The sequence below is a fragment of the Aotus nancymaae genome, unplaced genomic scaffold, assembly GCF_030222135.1.
Source record: "Aotus nancymaae isolate 86718 unplaced genomic scaffold, 86718_ANA_hifiasm-v0.15.2.pri h1tg000003l, whole genome shotgun sequence".
Taxonomy (NCBI): Eukaryota; Metazoa; Chordata; class Mammalia; order Primates; family Aotidae; genus Aotus; species Aotus nancymaae.
The window spans coordinates 1,693,559-1,712,912 of NW_026988414.1; the positions used below are offsets into that span (position 1 = coordinate 1,693,559).

The window sequence follows — 19,354 nt, forward strand, 5'->3', positions numbered from 1 at the left end:
CCACTGCCCACCCCGGCTGCCGTGGCCCCTGGCTGCTCACCGTAAACATCCAGCCTGGTGGCCTTCTCTGTGGCCCCCACAGCATTACTGGCCTTGCAGGTGTAGACGCCGGCATCTGAGCTCTGGGCCCTCTCCAGCTGCAGCTGCCGACCACCCCGAGTGTAGACGGCCTCGGTGCTGGGGGGGAGCAGGGCCCCATCCTTAAACCAGGTGATATTCGGGGTGGGCACTCCTCGGGCCTCGCACAGGAGCTGCACCAGGTGGCCCTCCATGACGGCCACCTCGCCTGTCTCATTGGAGCCCCAGATAGTGGGGGGTGCTTAGAAGGAAGGCGGTGGGGGCTGGTCACAGGCAGCCCCTGAGGCCACTGGCATCTTCCCCAGGGCAGCAAGCTCATGCCCTCAGGCCACAAGACACGCCACAGGCTTCCACTGCAGGGGCGGGGAAGGCATGGGGGACACGGAGGACAGGGGTCTGGGGACACATGGGAGAGGCCAGAATGGTGTGGAAGGTGCAGGAGGTGGGGGCAGGCCCACAGGCTTGGGTCCTGGGCCGTACTCTGCCTCTAACTCACTGGAAGACTAGGGGTAAGTCACTTCCCCTCTCTGGGCCTCAGTCTCCCAGTCTGTGAAGGAGGAGCTGGACTAGATTAGGATGTCACACAGGGCTGGGCACCAACCACCGATGCTACCCAGGTCATTTCTAGGGGCACATGGGCACAGCATGAAATAACCGCGTCTCAGAATGGAATGGCTCCGCCCCCCGCCCACCAAATCTCCTTGTATCCTGATTACAGCGAGGAAAGGCTGTTTGGTGCTGGTATGCATGCCCCTAATCTTTCTAGCACTTTCTACTCTCCGTTCTTTAGCACAGAGAGTGCAGATGCAGACTGGGTGCCCTCCGCGGAGCCCGCTCCTTGAGGATTTACAGCATTGCTCTGCGGGGTGTGTTTGCTTTTTCAGCTTCCTTAGCCAAACAGCAATGGTTTCCTGCTTATAGTTTTTATATTAAATATCCTTTATAAGAATAAGAGATATTTAAATAGATGTGTTTCAGGGTAAGGAAGTCTGACTCATTTAAAGAAAAGTAAAAGAAATCATCATTCCAAGGGGTATCAGAAGTAGTAAATTTGGGCCAGGTACAGTGGCTCATGCCTATAATCCCAGCACTTTGGGAGGCCAAGGCAGGGGGATCGCTTGAGGTCAGGAGTTCGAGACCAGCCTGGCCAACATGGTGAAACCTGATCTCTACTAAAAATACAAAAATGAGCTGGGTATGGTGGAGGGTACCTGTAATCCCAGCTACTCAGGAGGCTGAGGCAGGAGAATTGCTTGAACCCGGGAGGTGGAGGTTGCAGTGAGTCAAGATTGTGCCACTGCACTCCAGCCTGGGCAGCAGAGTGAGACTCCATCTCAAATTTTAAAAAAGTAGTAAATTTTTAGGGCTGGGATGCAAACCACGGAATTAGAAAATGCTGGGCCAGATACCCTCTATCCCCTGACCCTGACCCTGACCCTGGCTTTCTTGGACTCAGGGATCACTCACCACATGCCCCATGTCAGCCCTCACCCTCCCTCCAAGGCAGCAGCCAGCTGGTGGGAAGCTTCCCAAGTAGCCTGTGGCGGGGTCCCAGAAGGCGCTGGGGCTCACCGTGAACTTGGAGCTGGAAGTCCTTGGCCTGCTGACCAGCTGGGCTGAAGGCCGCGCACTGGTATCGTCCCTCATCCCCCAAGTGACTGCTGGTGATCCTGAGAACCTGGCCGTCCTCCTGGACCTGCAGGTGAGGGCCTCCTGGAAGGACAGGCCTGGAGGGACGGGCAAGGGAAAAGCTCCAGTAAGGCCGAGGCGTTGGCGGGGCAGGCGGTACACAGGGAGTATGTGGCTTGTGAAAAGGGAGGCTGGGCCATTCATTAGCACCACGAGGTGGGAGCAACGCAGGGGCCCAGTAAGCGAGGAACGGATCAACAACGTGTGGTCCATCCACACCACCAAACGTTATTCAGCCAGAAAACACTCGCCACAATATGGATGAACCTGGAAAACACGCTGAGCGGGAGAAGCCGGACACAAAAGGCCACACATTTTACTATGCCAGTGATGTGAAATGCCCAGCACAGGCGAGTCCACGGAGAAGGAAAGCCAACTGCGGCTGCCAGGGGCTGGGGAGAGGGGGACAGTGGCTGACTGCTCATGCGCACAGGGTGTCCTTTTGGGGTGATGGAATGTCAGGAACTAAACAGAAGTGAAAGTTGCCCAGTCCTGTGACTGGATTAAACGTCACTGCACTGTGCACTTTAAAATGGCTAATTATAATTGTTATGTTATGTGATTTTTTTTTTTTTTTTTGAGACGGGTCTGCTCTGTCATCCAGGCTGGAGTGCAATGGTGTGATCTTGGCTCACCGCAACCTCAGCTTCCCAAGTTCAAGTGATTCTCTTTTCTCAGCCTCCTAAGCCGCTGGGATTACAGGCGCACACCACCACACCTGGCTAAGTTTTTTGTATTTTTAGTAGAGACAAAGTTTTGCTATGTTGGGCAGGCTGATAACTCCTGACCTCAGGTGATCTGCCCGCCTCGGCCTCCCGAAGTGCTGGGATTACAGGTGTCAGCCACCGAACCCAGCCTGTTATGTGAATTTTACTTAGAGAAAAAATGGGTTTAAAAAAAGAGGCTGGGCATGGTAGCTCATGCCTGTAATCTCGGCACTTTGGGAGGCCAAGGCGGGAGGATTGCTTGAAGCCAGGTGTTCGAGACCAGCCTGGGCAACAAAGCAGGACCCCGTCTGTACAGACTTTTTTTTTTTAATTAGCCCATTGTTGGTTGGTATACCTGTGGTACCAGTTATTTGGGAGGCTGAAGTGAGATGATCTCTTGAGCCCAAGAAGCCCAGGAGTTTGAGGCTGCAGTGAGCTGAGATTGTTCCACTGCACTCCAGTCTGGGCAACTGAGCAAGACTGTCTCCAAAAAAAAAAAAAAAAAAGGGAAAGGCTACGTGATGAGAAGACCTTGCTGAGGCAAGAGTGGGGTCTCCCTGGCTAATTTCCTGCTGGGCTGGAAGTGCCCCTACAGCCCTCAGCCTGGGCCCTGGGTGGCACATGCCATGCCTGTCAGCTCCCCCAGAAGAGTTCAACCTCCCCCAACCCCCACATCCACCAGGCCCAGTCTGGGCACCATCCCACACCGTCCTCCAGGGAGGGGGCACTCACTGCCCGTCCTTGGTCCACTCCACCTGGGGCGTGGGGACCCCTGAGGTCCAACACTGCAGCTCCACGTTTGCACCAGCCAGCCCCAGCACCTCCTGGGTGGCCCCGGCTCCATGCACTGAAGGAGGGACTGAGGGTGAGAAGGGGAGAGGGTGAGAGGTGGGAAACTGTTCGAAGCCTGAAGCCTCACCTACCACAGGGCCTTTGTCTGTGCAGACCCTCCCACCCCCGTCTGGGTACCTACCCCTCCTACCCAACCTTCCTGGGAAGCCCCCAGAACCCTGGCCAGATGGGCTCGCCCTGCAGCCCTCAGACCCAGACTACTGTTTGGTAGCACTTGGGACAGTAATGACTTGGCTAATCACCTGACTGTCTACTGTCTGTCCCTGGAGCCTGACAGCTCTGTGAAGGTGGGGGTTGGTCTGTCGTGGGCCCCTCTGTGCTCCCTGCTCTCAGCAGGCAAAGCCTCCCCTGTCCCCCAGTGGCCTGCAAGAGTTAGGGCCAGGCACACGTGGAAGCTGCGGGGCCCAGGCCTCACTCACTGAGCACGAGGAGATCGAAGTCCCTCTGTGCTGTCCCAGCCTGGTTCTCCGCCTGGCAGGAGTAGAGGCCAGAATCGCCCTCCTGGATCCTGGGGAAGTGGAGGGACTGGCCCCCGTCCAGGAGGCGGTGGCCGCCCACCTTGGGGATCTGGGCAGGAGAGGCCAGAGGGAACTAGTAAGCAGGGATCCAGCCACCCCTCCAGCACCAGTAATGAGGAGGAAACTGAGGCCTGAGAGGTGGCCGGTGACCGGAACGGTGCTGTGCTCTCTGCCACGCAGCTCCCTGCCAGGCTTCATCACGTGACCACAGTCCTCCACTGCCCTGAACCCCAGAGCACCCCAAAGACACCAGTCACATCCCCCCGCCCCACCTTGGCACATGCAGGAACGCCCATCCAGAAGGCTTGTTCCCAGCCCAAATCCCACTCACAGCTCACCCACACCGGGGGACACCCACCAGCTGCCCATCCTTCAGCCACACGACCTCAGGGACTGGAAAGCCACTCGCGTCACACTCCAGCGTCAGGGACTGCCCAGCCATGCCCGACACGTTGGTCTTGCGCCCGTCCTCCCGGATGCTGGGGGGCACTTGGGGGCAAGGAGAGTCGAGGAGCTGCTTCCCTGCCCCCTAGTGCCACAGCCGAAGGGACCTCACCTGGGCCATTCCCTCCCTTTTGTCACTGGGGTCGGAGGAGGTCTGCCTATCTCCATCCGCCCAGCCACAAAGGGCCCTGTGGACCTGCAGATGGCCACAGCAGTCTTGCCCTGGGACCGACACGCCCCCAGTCATGCCCAGGCCAAGGTGCCACCCTTTCTGACACTCAGCTTTGCAAGGCGCTAGAGTCCCCCTAGATCCATCCGCTTCTACACCCAACCTGGTGTCACAGTCACTGGGGAGGGTCCCCCCGAGTCAGAATCTCTGAAGGTGAGGCCTGGCTATGCTTTTGAAACAAACGTCTCAAGCAAGTCATTACAGGGCGAGCCAGGGCAACTGGTCCTGGGGAAGTGGCAGGTGGCATTAGGAGCTGTTAGAACCGCCCAAGCGAGGCCAGTTCATCCTGCCAGTGGGGAGCGCTCCCCGGCCTACCCTCACTGCCCCTGTTAAGGGGGCTCCCCTTCCTCTGCACATGGCACCCTGGATGTGGGGGGGAGTGCTCTCCCTGCTGAGGACAGGAATGTGAGAATAGGCCAGTGTTTACAGTTTTAACCTGGAGGTGGGCTCTGGGGCTCTGCACTGCCATCAGTGCTCATTTTAAAAAATAATTTTTAAAGTTTATTTTCCGTAGAGACAGGGTCTCTCTTTGTCACCCAGGTTGGTCTCAAACTCCTGGGCTTAAGCAATCCTTCTGCCTCAGCCTCCCAAAGTGCTAGGATTACAGGCGTGAACCACTCCTCACAACCAAGGGGTCATTTTAAAATGCTTTCACCTCTAGACCGATCTCAGACACTGATGGAGTTCCAGATGCTTCCCCCATACTGTCTCCGTGGGGGTGTCTCTAGGGAAGTGGGGTGTCCAATGCAACCTGCCACGCTCCCAGGCCCCTCAAGCCCTCCCTGTCACTGGCACCTGATGGCAGAACCCGATTCCTCCGTGTAGGGAGGTCTTGGGCCCTGGAGAACTGTCACTGCCACACCTGGGCCCCCCGTGGCCCCCCGGCATCACTGTGGGCCTCTGGCGGATGCGGTCCTGGGAGGAAGACAGGCCCATCCCTGGGTCCCTGCTGCTTTCCTGTCCTGCCCCCAGCTCTGGCTCCCTGCTTACCATAGACCACCAGCTTGGCTCTCCTGGACGAGGAGCCCACCTCGTTGGTGGCCTGACACTCGTAGTCTCCACTGTCCATGGGTGAGACGGAGGCCAGGAACAGAGACCCCTCCTCCAGCACTGCCACACCTGGCCGGCCACGCAGGGGCTCTGAGGACGGGCCCTTCCGCCATGTGACCTGTGGCTTGGGTGTCCCTGGCAAGGTGCACGGAGTCATCAGTGCATACACCCTGACACCTACCCCTCCACACCTGCACTGTCTCCCACACGTCTCCTCTGTGCAAAAGGGGCTGGCCCTCCAGGGATGACTCCAGGCACCTCCATCCCCGAGGCTGGGAGGAGCATTTCCCTCGGAGCTGTGGGTGCCCCTGCACCTATCTACACGGCCCATCCTGATGACCAGTGGTAGCAGCAGAAGGTGGGTAGGAGTGACATGCCGATCTGCAAGTTTGGCGACTACACACACGAAACACCATACACACGCCACACACAAACATATACACCAAACACGACACACACCACACAGCACATACACACCACACACTATACACAAACACCACACATGACATACATACCAAAGACCACACACACCACACACTGCACATACCACATACACAACATACACACCAAACATGACACATACCACACAGCACATACACACCACACATTATACATACCAAACACCACACATGACATACATACCAAACACCACACATACCACACGCCACATACACACTACATACCACACACTACACACACCACATACACAACATACACACTAAATGCTTCACATACCACACATATCACACTACACACACCACCATACATACACAGCACACATACAACATACATACAAAAAAACCACACACTATATACATATACAAACACCACACACACACAAAACACTACATACCACATACATACACACAAAACGCCATACACACACCACACACACAACATTCATACCATACACCACACCCACAGCACACAGCACACAGACCACATACCACAAACATGCACACCAAACACCATACACACACCACACACACAGCACACGTCACACACACCACATACCACATACAAACATACACACCACACACCATACACACAGCACACAATACACACCACCTACATACACACCACACACCATACAGAGCACACAACACATACAAATATACACACCAAACACCACACACCACACACATACACACCAAACACCATGCACAAATATGCACACAAAACACTACACACACCACATACACGCCACACACACTATACACTACACACACCACCATATACAAATCCCAAACATATACATCACATACCATGCACACACCACATACTACACACACCACCACACCACTCACACCATCTACACACACATTATACATCACATACACACCATATACCACACACAACACACACCACATACCATACACACCAAACACCATACACACACCACACACAAACATGCACATTAAATACTACAGCCATCACACACACAAATACACACCGAACACCATGTACATACCACACACAAACATACACACAAAACACTACACACACCACATACACACCATACACCACCATACACACACATCACACAACATACACACCACACACCATGCACACACCACACACACACTACACATGCCACCATACACACACACTACACACACAATACATACCACACACCACATACACACCACACACAACACACACACAACACACACCAAACACTACACACTACACATCAAACACCGCATATTACATGCCAAACACCATACACACATCACACACACCAACCACACACCACATGCTCCACACCATGCACACCAAACACCATACACACACGCCACACATTCACCACAAAGTACACATCATACACACACACTACATATCAAACATGCACACACCACACACAAACATGTCCACCAAACACCATACACACATCGCACATCACACACTACACATACCAAAAACTATGCACACACCACACATCACACACCAAACACCATACACACACACCACACATACACACCACACACTGCACACCATATACACATACCACATACACATCAAACATGCATGCACCATGCACAAACATATACACCAAACACCATACACACACCACATATCACACACTACACACACCAAATACCATACACACAATACATACAAATACATACTAAACACTATACACACACACTGCACACACCAAACACAATGTACCACATACACACCACACACACCCCGACACCACACACAAACACCATGCACACCACACACACAACATACACACCAAACACCATAGACACACACTACACATTCACACATACTACATACACATCAAACAACATACACCACAAACATATACACCAAACACCACATACCACACACCACACACACCAAACACCATACATACACAATACACACAACATACATACCAAACACTACACACACACACCACACACCAATCACTGCATACCACATACTCACCACACCACACACAACAACACAACACACCACACACAAACACCATGCACACCACACACACAACATACACACCAAACACCATACACACACACTACACATTCACACATACTACATACACATCAAACAACATACACCACAAACATATACACCAAACACCACATATCACACACCACACACACCAAACACCATACATACACAATACACACAACATACATACCAAACACTACACACACACACCACACACCAATCACTGCATACCACATACTCACCACACCACACACAACAACACACCACACCACACACAAACACCATGCACACCACACACACAACATACACACCAAACACCATACACACACACAACACATTCACACATACTACATACACATCAAACAACATACACTACAAACATATACACCAAACACCACATACCACACATCACACACCACACACACCAAACACCATACATACACAATACACACAACATACATACCAAACACTACACACACACACCACACACCAATCACTGCATACCACATACTCACCACACCACACACAACACACACAACATACACACCAAACACCATACACACACCACACACACACAACATACACACCACACACCATATAACACCATATACACATTGTGCACACCACACATACAACATACACCAAACACCATATACATAGACCACACCCCACATCCACACACACCACCAAGTGGGTGTCCAGGCTCTGGGCCTTCACGCCCCACCCACCCCACCCCACGAGGAAGAGGCAGATGGTGTCACTGCAGGGCCCAGGGAGTCCCCATGAGGGTGCTGGGCTCAGTCCCATCCCTGTAGCCCTCAGAGCCCTCCCAGCCCAAGGCCACAGGGCTGTGAAATGGGGTCCCCCACTGTCACCAGGCAGTGACCCTCCTGACCAGGAAGGAGGCCAGGGCAGCCCAGGCGCCAGGCCCGGTGGGGAGAGGCAGTGCTATCAGAGGGGATTTGGGTGAGGCTGACAGGCTCAGGGCTGGCCCCCGACTGACCAGGACTGCGTGTGACGGTCAGGGGGCACAGACAGGGCAGGAATCCTGGGGCTAGGTGGGTCCTACCTTCCACCATCTCCCACTTCCCAAAAGCGCAGAACGGCTGCTTGCTATTAGCAGAGACCAACACAAGGTGGCGCCATGGTCAAGGGCCCAGGACCTGGGGGGCTCCCATCCCGAGGGGCTCCCAGAGCTCCCACCCAGGTCCCGCCCCCTGCCTGGGTGGGTGCCAGCCCTGCTCCTATCTGACTCTCCCTTGGTCCTATTCTGGGGCCTTCCCGGGCACCCTGCGGCTCACAGAGGAATGACCGAGACTATAGGTGCCCCCCAGGCTCCTGCCCGGCTTTTGTGACCCGCCACTTGCTACCAGACACCAAGCACCCTCCAGAGAACCTCAACCCCACAGAGAGGTGGCGGCGCTCCCAGCTTCGGAGGAGCCCAAAGCCGAGGGAAGCAACTGAGGCAGTGGCAGGGGCTGAGGAGGGATCTCCGGGTGGGGCCGGGGGGTGCGCCAAAGGCAGAAGCCAGGCCTCCAGCACATTTCCCGAGCCCTCCAGAGGTGCCAGCCCCTTACACACATGCTGTCCCGCTGAGTTCACGGCAGCCCCACGCGGAGAGGCCAGTACAACCCCGAGGTAGACAGGGAAAGTGAGGCTCAGAAAGGAGATGGACACTGTCCTGAGTCGCACAGCCAGGAGTGGCTGGGGCAGGGCTGGGCGCTGGGCAGCTGACCCAAGGTGGCTCTCGGCCCCACACTGTGCTCCTGCCCCAAAGACGAGCCCAGAAAAGCTGGTTTGGTCAGGACCACTGAATCCATCCTCTGTGGGAAAGTCAGGGGCATGGGGAGAGACGGGCTGACCACCACGCCCAACCCACAAGGACCCTGGGCTGCCCTCGGCCCCGGCAATCCCACCCCCAGATGCTGATGGGCACAGGGGGGTAGGGCAGGGGTCACACTTGTCCACACTCTGAGTCGCACTCTGGCTGTGTGACTTCAGCAAGTCACTTAACCCCCTTGGGCCTGGACTGCCCCTAACAAAAAGGAGTGAATGCTAACACCCAGCCTCCAGGGTTGGCAATGGGATGAACTACCTGGCACGGTGCTGACCAGAAGCACATGTCCCACGGCCTCTGCCTGCCATGGGCAGCCCAGGGCACTGGAATATGAATGGAGGCTCCTTCCTAGGCCAGCCCATCCCTCACCTCCCCAGGCCCACCCTACACGCAGCATCACCTCTGGCAGGGCACGGCAGGCTGGCATTCTCTCCGGCCACTCGCTCCAGCAAGCCGCTGGTCTCATCAGCCCCCCAGTGCGGTGGCTCTGGAGGGAAGCAACACGACCACGCTCATACCTTGAGCCCAAAGCCTGGCGCCCCCACCCCCTGCCTCCAAGGAACCCAGGGCCAACAGGGAAGCATCCCCTTCCAGAATCCCAGCCCCTAGACTCCTGGCAAGTCAGGGCCAGGGGTATTGGCTCACCCCTGCAGGGAGGCCCCATGGTGCAGCCACCAGGGCTGAGCCCCACAGGCTGGGGAGGCTGAGCTGTGCCCTCAAACAAAAGGGCCACGTGTGGTCCCTCACAGCAGTGGCTTTGCAATGTTTTTTTTTTTTTTAAGAGACCGGTCTGCTATGTTGGCCAGGCTAGTCTCAAACTCCTGGGCTCAAGCGATCCGCCCACCTCAGCCTCCCAAAGTGCTGGGTTTACAGGTGTGAGCCACCACACTCAGCCCCAAGCTTGTTTTAAATTCCTAATAGTGAAACTGCTAGCACCACTGATCCAGAACTTTCTATGTGCAGGCGCTTCACACACACTCTCACGGACCCCTCACAGACTATTGGACCCACTTTGCAGGTGAGAACACTGGGGTCACAGAGTGTAGGTGGCCAGCCTATGACTGTCCGGATGGCCCTGGGTCCAGTGCTGCTCCCCGGTCCCTGCCCTAGGTACCTCTGTCCACCCAGGTCCTGAGAGGGCCCACAGGTCACCGCCCAAGGGGAAAGAGTGCATGGAACCCCTGCTGGGAGCTCTGAGACTGGTCCGTGCCCACGGGCTGACAAAGGCTCCAAGACACAGGATGGCCCAAAGCTGTGAGGTCCCAGAGAGGGCCAAGGCTCTATCTGTCCCTGGAAGGAAGCAGGCAGGCACAGAGCCCGGAACAGAGACGAGCACTTCCCAAGTCCAGGCTGCACTGGGAGAGCTGGGGAGAAGTGAGTTCTGGGGCCAGGGAGACTCACCTAGCACCCTGAGCTCCACGTCCCAGGCACCCACCCCGACGCTGTTGGAGGCCTCACAGTGGTACCTCCCAGCATCAGAGGTTCCGATGGCTGCGAAGTGGACGGAGCCTTCAGGCCCCCGGCCCCGCAGGGCCACGCCATCCTTGGACCAGCTCAGCTGGGGCTCTGGGTTGCCCTCAGCCACACAGTTCAGATCCAGGGCTTCTCCCACCAGCACCTTCAGAACCCGAGGGCCTGGCTGCACCTGAGGGGGGACTGACGGACCACAGGAGGGGCATCAAGGCGGGGGGACCCGGGGGAGAGGGTCCCAGAACCCAGACCCAAGCCACATCTCGGATGTCACCAACCAGCAAAATTGTCATGGAGCACAATCGAAGGCTGGCAGGAAAAGACATTGGGACACCCACATGGACTCCCCTAAAGAGAGTGAGCTCCGGTCTTTCACCTGAACACACACACTCTCATGAAAGATTCGACCCTCAGGGTTGAGCGTGTACATCCCTCTGCCCCTGCCAATGTGCCGACTCCATTTAAGAAGCACCACTCGGGGCCGGGCGCGGTGGCTCACGCCTGTAATCCCAGCACTTTGGGAGGCCAGGGTGGGCACATCGCCTGAGGTCAGGAGTACAAGACCAGCCTGGCCACTATGGCAAAACCCTGTCTCTACTAAAAATACAAAAATTAGCTGGGTGTGGTGGCGCACGCCTGTAATCCCAGCTACTTGGAGGCTGAGGCACAAGAATTGTTTGATCCCAGGAGGCGGAGGTTGCAGTGAGCTGAGATCATGCCACTGCACTCCAGCCTGGGCGACAGAGAGAGGCTCCATCTCAAAAAAAAAAAGTGCCATTTGGGATTCATCCAGCTCAGCGCACATGGGGGAACTGAGGCAGGGCAGAGGGACTGACTCATAATGGCCGAGAAAAGTTGGGAGGGAGCATGCACAGAGATGGTTCCAATCCTATTTCAGTTCCTTAGAGCCAAAGGACCCTGCTCCAGCGAAAGCCTCAGTTTCCCCTTGTCACAACCCCTCCCGCCCTGCGGGATGAAATGAGGTGCAGCACTAAAGCGGCCAGCACAGAGCCCGGTGGCTGGAGGCACCCCGGCTGGATGTCATGCTGCCCCACCCTTCCCTCCCACAGCTGTGGTTTCCCGTTCTTTTCCGTTTGTGGTTTCAAATCACTTTCTCATCCTCCTCTCACTTGGTCCTTTCTACTCGGCAAGTGATACCATCCACGCCTGCACATTTTGCAGAGGAGGATGCTGAGGCTCGGAAAGGTTATATGACTTGGCCAGAGTCGCCCCCTCCCTCAGTGGAGAGGTGCTGGCATCAACCCTGGGTCTGAGTGTCCAAGGGCCCAGGCCACCGCGGGGCCAGACTGGGTGGGCACAAGAGAACTCTCAGAGCCCAGGGGCCACCCTGCTCCAGGCACTGCATGGGATGCTGGGACAAGTACCCTGGCCCCTCGAGGGAAGCTGAGGTGCACCCACCCCCTTCACAGCTTCTGAGAAGGAGCCTGGATTATATCACCCGTGGGAACCTGGCCCTTGGGCAGAGACCAGCCCCCGGCCCATGGCCTGCGTGCCAGGAGTGCTCCCTGCCCAGGAGCACAGAGAGCATGGATGCCCTGCCCACCTGTCGATCTCTCTCACACACACCCACTGGAAACAGTAACAGCTTCTACTGTTCTGAGCATTCAATGTCCTTGAGACCTTCTGACCACCATGGGATGTGCTTTATTGTGGCCTTCACTTTATAGAGGAGGGAAGCAAAGCTCAGAGAGGCCAAGTGTCTGGCCTAAGGTCACACAGCCAGTAAGTCGCAGTCAGGATTCAAGCCCAGCTCTGCTGACGTTGAGGCCCTGCTCACTGCCCTGCCTCCCTGTTCCTGTCTCTCATACCCCCATGCAAACCCACGGAACCCTGGAGCTCCTTCCCCATCTGGGCCTCAGCCTGTGCATCTGTAAAATGGGGTATGAGCTTAGATCCGGAGCAGCACACTTTCTGTAGACAGTCAGGTGGTTGGAATTGCGGGCTGTGAGGCCAGGCAGGCTCCCTCCACTTCCCACCTCTGCCATCAGAGGGCGAAGCAGCCACAGGCTGCACGTAGATGAACACGCGTGGCTGTGTTCCGATAAAACTTGTATTTATAAACACTGAATTTTTGTTTTATTTTTTTTTGAGATAGGGTCTCACACGTTGCCCAGGCTGGAATACAGTGGCACGATCACAGCTCACTGCAGCCTCGACTTCCTGGGCTCAAGCGATCTTCCTGCCTCAGCCTCCTGAGTAGCTGGGACTACAGATGTGGACCCTTGCAAGAGAGTAATTTTTTTATTTTTTGTGGCGATGGGGTCTTGCTACGCTGCCCAGGTTGGTCTCGAACTTCTGGGCTCAAGCCATCCTCCCGCCTAGGCCTCCCAAAGAGCTGGGATTACAGGCATGAGCCACCATGTCTGGCCAACACTGAAATGTGAATTTCAGATAAATTTGATGTGTCATAAAATATGATTGGGTTGTTTTTTTGGTGCAGGTCCAATTATTTTACCAAGTGGAAGCCATTCCTCATTAGCTCATGATCTCTGAAAACAGGAGGGCAGATGGGGCGCTTGGGCCAGAGCTGGGCCTGTCTCGGAGGTCTCCCAGCGTTCTTTCAGATGACAAGCACCCTGACTCTCTGGTGCACGACTCCGACCTGCTGGCTCCCTTTGAATGAGCCCTGGACTCATGGGGGAACGCCCACTCCTGGGACCTCACACCGGGCTGGGAACCAGAGCCACAGTGGGGTGCGTGGGGACCTTGCCAGGAGGAGGGGATGCGTGGAGACAGCGCGGCACCTCCTGTTACAGGTACACGAAGTGCCTCGTTGATGGCAGCGGTGGGAGCAGGGGCTTGGAAGGGCCTTTTGGGGGGCATTACATGCTCCCAGCAGGAGGGGGCTCTGTGGCATCTCACAAGCCTCTTCCTATCGCCACGCCCTGGGCTCCTGGCTGGGCCTTGCACACCAGGCAGAGACACTCTCAGACCCACCTTCATGGGTTCCCCTCTGACCCCCGCCCAAACCCAGGTCCCCACTGGGCTCTGCCCTGTGTTCTCGGGGGCCTCTGAACAGCATCTCCAGGTATGGGGAGAGGTGGAGAAAAAGGGTAGAGGAGGAGAGACAGGCCTGAGACAGACAGGAAGTGGGGGTAGTGAGGGGAGGTGGCAGCGCCTGACAGGCCTGGGCATGGGCTGCAGGAGGGGGACTGAGAGGCCTGAGGGACGGGTGGGGTGATGGGGGACACGGAGGGATTGGGGCTGCCAGCTGGTCCTACCTTGCACCCCAAGAACGTAGCGACGGGAGGCGGACCCCGCAGGGTTACTGGCTGTGCACTCATAGTGGCCGGTGTCATCCACCTGGACCTGGGCCAGACGCAGAGAGCCAGACGGGAGGAGGCCATGCCTGCGGGAGTGGGGAGCACTAGTGAGACCCCCACTGACTTCACCCCCACGGGAAGGCTTTGAGACCCAACTTGAACCAGCCACCTCCCCCAGGAAGCCTTATGGGAATGAGACAGCACCCACCATCTAGCCCCTACCCCTGCCTCCATCCTCCCTGAACCAGCAGGCCAGGGCCAGTCCCACACCTACTGGTGTAAGAGAAGAAGAGCACTGGACTAGGAGTCCACTGGCTCAGGTTCGAGTCTAAACTCTAAATCCTTCCTAGCTGTGACCTCAGGGAAGCTGCTTCATTTCTTGGAGCCTCCATTTCCTCATCTGTAAAATGGGCATGCCAAGATGGCGTGTGCCTGGGCCAGGGCTGGTAAACGGATTCCATTACAGGCTGAGCCCAGGGCCAGAAGCCTGCCCACTGTTTGACACCTATTGACTGCAGTGGCAACGCCCCCTCCTCTGCCACACACACCTGCCCTGCGTGTGGGATGAAGGAGAAGCTGGCAGCCCTGAGGCCCTCTGGTCTGGTGCCAGGGCTGACCTGTCTCTGACAGCAGTCCCTTGGTGCTCCTATGTCCAGAGCTGTGTTGAGGGCCCTCAGGAGGAAGCTGCAGACCCCCCACCTGCCCCACCACTGCCATCGCCGCCCTCCCCAGTCTGGCTCACCTTGCTAACGTCACATCACCCCCATCCCACAGGGATCTAGGACCCCCAGCCAGGCTCCTGCAGCTGTGCTGGACCCCAAGGGCCCCCCGCAGACATGATGTCACCAGCCCATATGTGCTGTAACTCTGCACAGCCCCTGCCTCCGTAAAATAGGGAGGGCAGCTGCGGCCACTGACCCTGGCTGGCCCCAAGAGCACGCAGCCAGCATGGGGGCGGGGGACTCTAAGGGCCAGTCGCTGGCCCTGCGCTCAGCAGCTGGGCTCTAGAACCCAGCAGGCCTGGGATGCTCCAGTCCTGGTCCCCGCCTTGCTATCTGCTGAGCCTCAGTTTCCTCCTCTACAAAACAGGGATCACAGAGCCCCTTATAAAATCCTTAGGGCTCCTCATAGCCCCCACCTCTCAGGCAGCTGCAAGAATCACATGAGATGCGGTAAGTGAAGTGAGGGCCATGCAGTCATTATCAAGGTCAATACCATCATTCATTCCCTGTGCAACCTTGGGCTACAGGCTTTGCCCGCTGAGCCTCTGTCTCCCCATCTGTAAAGTGGGGCAATGACACCCCTTCCCAGCCACCCCCTCCATCCGTTTGCCCCAAGCATCCAGCAGCCTCTTGGGACAAGTTCTCTGAGGGTGGCTGTGGATGGCACAGTGGGTGGTGGCACTGGGCGGGATCGCCTGGGTCTAACCTGCTTAGCCATGTGCTTCCTGTGTGAGGGTGGACAAGTCGCCTCACCTTCCTGTGCCTAAGTCACCTCGTTTTGGAAAATAGAGCTGTCAGCTGTGCTCGTCCTTCACAGGCTGTCAAAAGAACTGAATGACCTAATTCACAGCACAGCATCTGCAACAGAGGCACTCAACAAAGGCAGCTGCTTCCACGGAGACAAGACCGCACGCGTAAACACACGGTGCTGTTCTGCGTGTTGGAAAACTTGCACCATGAGCTGTATCACGGCATACATGGCGTCGTGAGGATGTATATAGGTCTAATTCATTCGTTTTTGACCGTTGTGTAATATTCCCTTGTATGATTACACCACAATGTATTAACTTGCTCCCTTTTGAGTGGACATTTAAACATTTAGATCTTTCTTTATCTCTTCCCTTCCCCTTCCTTCCTCCCTCTCCCTCTCTCTCTCTCTCTCTCTCTCTCTCTCTCTCTCTCTCTCTCTCACCAGCAGAGCTCTTGACACACTGCTGTCTGTGTCTCCCATGCCCCGGAGCAGATCTCCTGAACTATAGGCTCACACCCTCTGCTCTCAAAGGTCTCACACCTCGTAGGGCAGGGGTTCTCATTGGAATCTCCCAGCTGCAGGTGAAGCATGCTGATTCTCAGGCCTTACCCAGAGACTCTGATTCCTTGGAGGAGGTGGGAATTGGGGTTTTACTAAATAGCCCTAGGTAGCTGATACAAGTGGCCGGGGAACCACCTCCAGGGAGTCACTGCCTGGGGACATGAAGAAGTGCCCCTTTCCCGAGAAGCAGCATGGCAGGGCAGATGGGTGCGGGTCTTCGATGGTAAGTGTCCTGGTGAGAACCACCATCCTGCCTCTTACAGGCTGACCTTGGGCCAAGGACGCCATCTTCCCGAGTTTTGGGGTCCCTATCTAGAATCACAGGAGGCGGTAAGTATGAGCTGACACCACGCATACAAAGCCTGAGAGGCCCGGGACGTAGAATATGGATGACACGTGCTTATCTTTTAATACTGAGACATCACCTCCCCCAGGTCACCTACACTGCCTTGCTATTCGTGTGGTACAAATCCCCAGCCAGGGTCTGGGATCTCTCCTCGGTCTTCAATCAGCTGGGCAGCCCTGAGCAGATTGTTCAGTCTTTATAGTGCAAAGGAAAAAGTGGGAAAACACCATATCGGTACGTATGTGTGTCGGCGACGTGTAAACATTTCCCTTGCGTAGCTCTACTCTGTCTGCCACTCCAGCTTGAATTTTCTTTTTTCTTTTCCCTTTTTTTTTTTTTTTGAGACAGAGTCTTGCTCTGTCTCCAGGCTGGAGTGCAGTGGTGCAATCTCAGCTCACTGTACTCCACCTCCCAGGTTCAAGTGATTTTCCTGCCTCAGCCACCCGAGGAACTGGGACTACAGGCGTATGCCACCACGCCCGGCTAAATTTTGTATTTTTTTTAGTAGAGATGGAGTTTCACCATGTTTGTCAGGATGGTCTTGATCTCTTGACCTCACGATCCTCCCGCCTCAGCTTCCCAAAGTCCTAGGATAAAAGGTGTAAGCCACCACACCCGGCTTTAAATTTTCTCTTCTACAGCTTTTTGAAAAATTAAATAATGTTAATATATCGATACCCACCAATCAGTGGCCAAACCCATTTGATGCTGAAACTGATACACTCAATCACATTCCAGGCTGGGATGCGGTTCGCTCCCTGGACATCGTCGCCATATCTGGACTGGCAAACAGGGGTAATGTGGGTCAGTGGGAAGTTAGGAACTGGAGTTCTGGATCTGAGGTCCAACTGTGCTTCAGACATGCTGTGCAGCCCCAGGCAGGGCCGTCAACATCTCTCAGCCCCATTTCATATTTGAAAAGGCAGCACCTAGTCTGGGCAACATGAGGAGATCTCGTCACTACAAAAAATAAAAATTAGCTGGGCATGGTGGCACATGCCTGTGGTCCCAGCTACTCGAGAGGCTCAGGTGGGAGGATCACTCCAGCCCAGGGGTTTGAGAGCTCTGGTTGTGCCACTGCACGCCAGCCTGGGCGACGGGGCAAGACTATGTGAAGAAAAATGAAGGAAGAAAGGAAGGAAGAGAAGGAAGGAGGAAAGGAGGGAAGGAGAAGGGAAGGAAGGAAAGAGAAAGAGGGAGGGAGGGAGGGAAGGAGGAAAAAAAGAAAAGAAGGCAGCTCCAGACTCTGCTCCAGAACTTTAAGGACCATAGAACCCCTGCTCCCCTCCTCACCAAACCCTTAAAAAGATAGCGAGTGGGGGCTTCTGAAAAAAAAAAAAAAAAAAAAAAAAACCACTTCCAAAAGTGTTAACAATTCACAATAGAAGCAGCTCTCATCTTCCTCGGGAGCAGCCGCAGGTCATTTCCTGGGGGAGGATCCCACTTGCTGCATCACCAAGGAAGAAATGGGAGAGTCCATTTTATAGACGGACAAGCTGAGGCCGAAGGACCCAGGACCTGCCCAGCAGAGCCTGTGTCTGCTCCAAATGCCAAGCTGGCCACATCCTCACCTGCTCTCAACACTTCGTGGCTGCCCACCACTCCCTGACCAAAACCAAGCACAGCAGCATGGCCTGTGTGGACCTGCACAGACCACCCCCAACTCCCCGGCATCCCTGCATGGGGAGACCACTGTTCCTCCCAGGGGGTCAGGCCCATCGCACCACCCTGACTTTGCACTTGCTGTTCCTTCTTCCTGGGACACACCTGCACTTCCCATTCACCTGGATAATACCAGATTCATCTTTCAATACAGAGACATCACCTCCTCCAGGAAGGCTGACTTGATGCCCCAGGCTGGTAGGTCCATCCTGTAGGCTTCCATAGCTTCCTGTACCTCCTTCCCTCATAGCCTTCACCACACTGGCTTGTCACCACCTGTCACCTGCCTGCCTGTGGCTCCAAGGGGACATCTGTCTTATCTGCCTTGGTATCTCCAGGATGTGCTCAGATCTCAGGCACAGAGAGATGACCCTTCCCATGCTCTGCTGAGACTCAGGGAAAAGGTGAAGCTCCATCCACGGGTCTGGGGTTTCCAGGGCAGCCCACCACCTGCGCCTTCTGCCCCCCAGCGCTCTCCCGCCACATTCCCAGAGGCTCAGTGGGAGGTTTGGGGGCTGCAGCCCAGCAGGGAAGGGGAGGCGGCAGAGAGATGGGAGAAAGGGAGGAGGCCACAGAGTCTCCGAGGAACAGGCTGCTGTTGGGCGCGTGGTGTGAAGAGCGGGGCAGACTTCATCGCGGCATGCACGGCCAGATGGCTCCGTGCAGTGCCCAGATTAGAGTGGAGAGGTTC

The 19,354-nt window shown here is 55.7% G+C and overlaps 1 protein-coding gene across 1 annotated transcript in view; it reads right to left on the minus strand.

Moving 5' to 3' along the window:
• HMCN2 (hemicentin 2) overlaps positions 1 to 19,354 on the minus strand; it is a 162,606-nt gene that overhangs the window by 80,970 nt on the left and 62,282 nt on the right. The window contains exons 23-31 of the mRNA XM_064377021.1: positions 14,580 to 14,707; positions 11,269 to 11,523; positions 10,268 to 10,354; positions 5,508 to 5,702; positions 4,203 to 4,333; positions 3,746 to 3,893; positions 3,207 to 3,333; positions 1,651 to 1,805; positions 41 to 319 (exon numbers count right to left, since the gene is read on the minus strand). Of these exons, the coding sequence (XP_064233091.1) occupies positions 41 to 319; positions 1,651 to 1,805; positions 3,207 to 3,333; positions 3,746 to 3,893; positions 4,203 to 4,333; positions 5,508 to 5,702; positions 10,268 to 10,354; positions 11,269 to 11,523; positions 14,580 to 14,707 (1,505 nt within the window). The remainder of the gene's footprint in view (positions 1 to 40; positions 320 to 1,650; positions 1,806 to 3,206; positions 3,334 to 3,745; positions 3,894 to 4,202; positions 4,334 to 5,507; positions 5,703 to 10,267; positions 10,355 to 11,268; positions 11,524 to 14,579; positions 14,708 to 19,354) is intronic.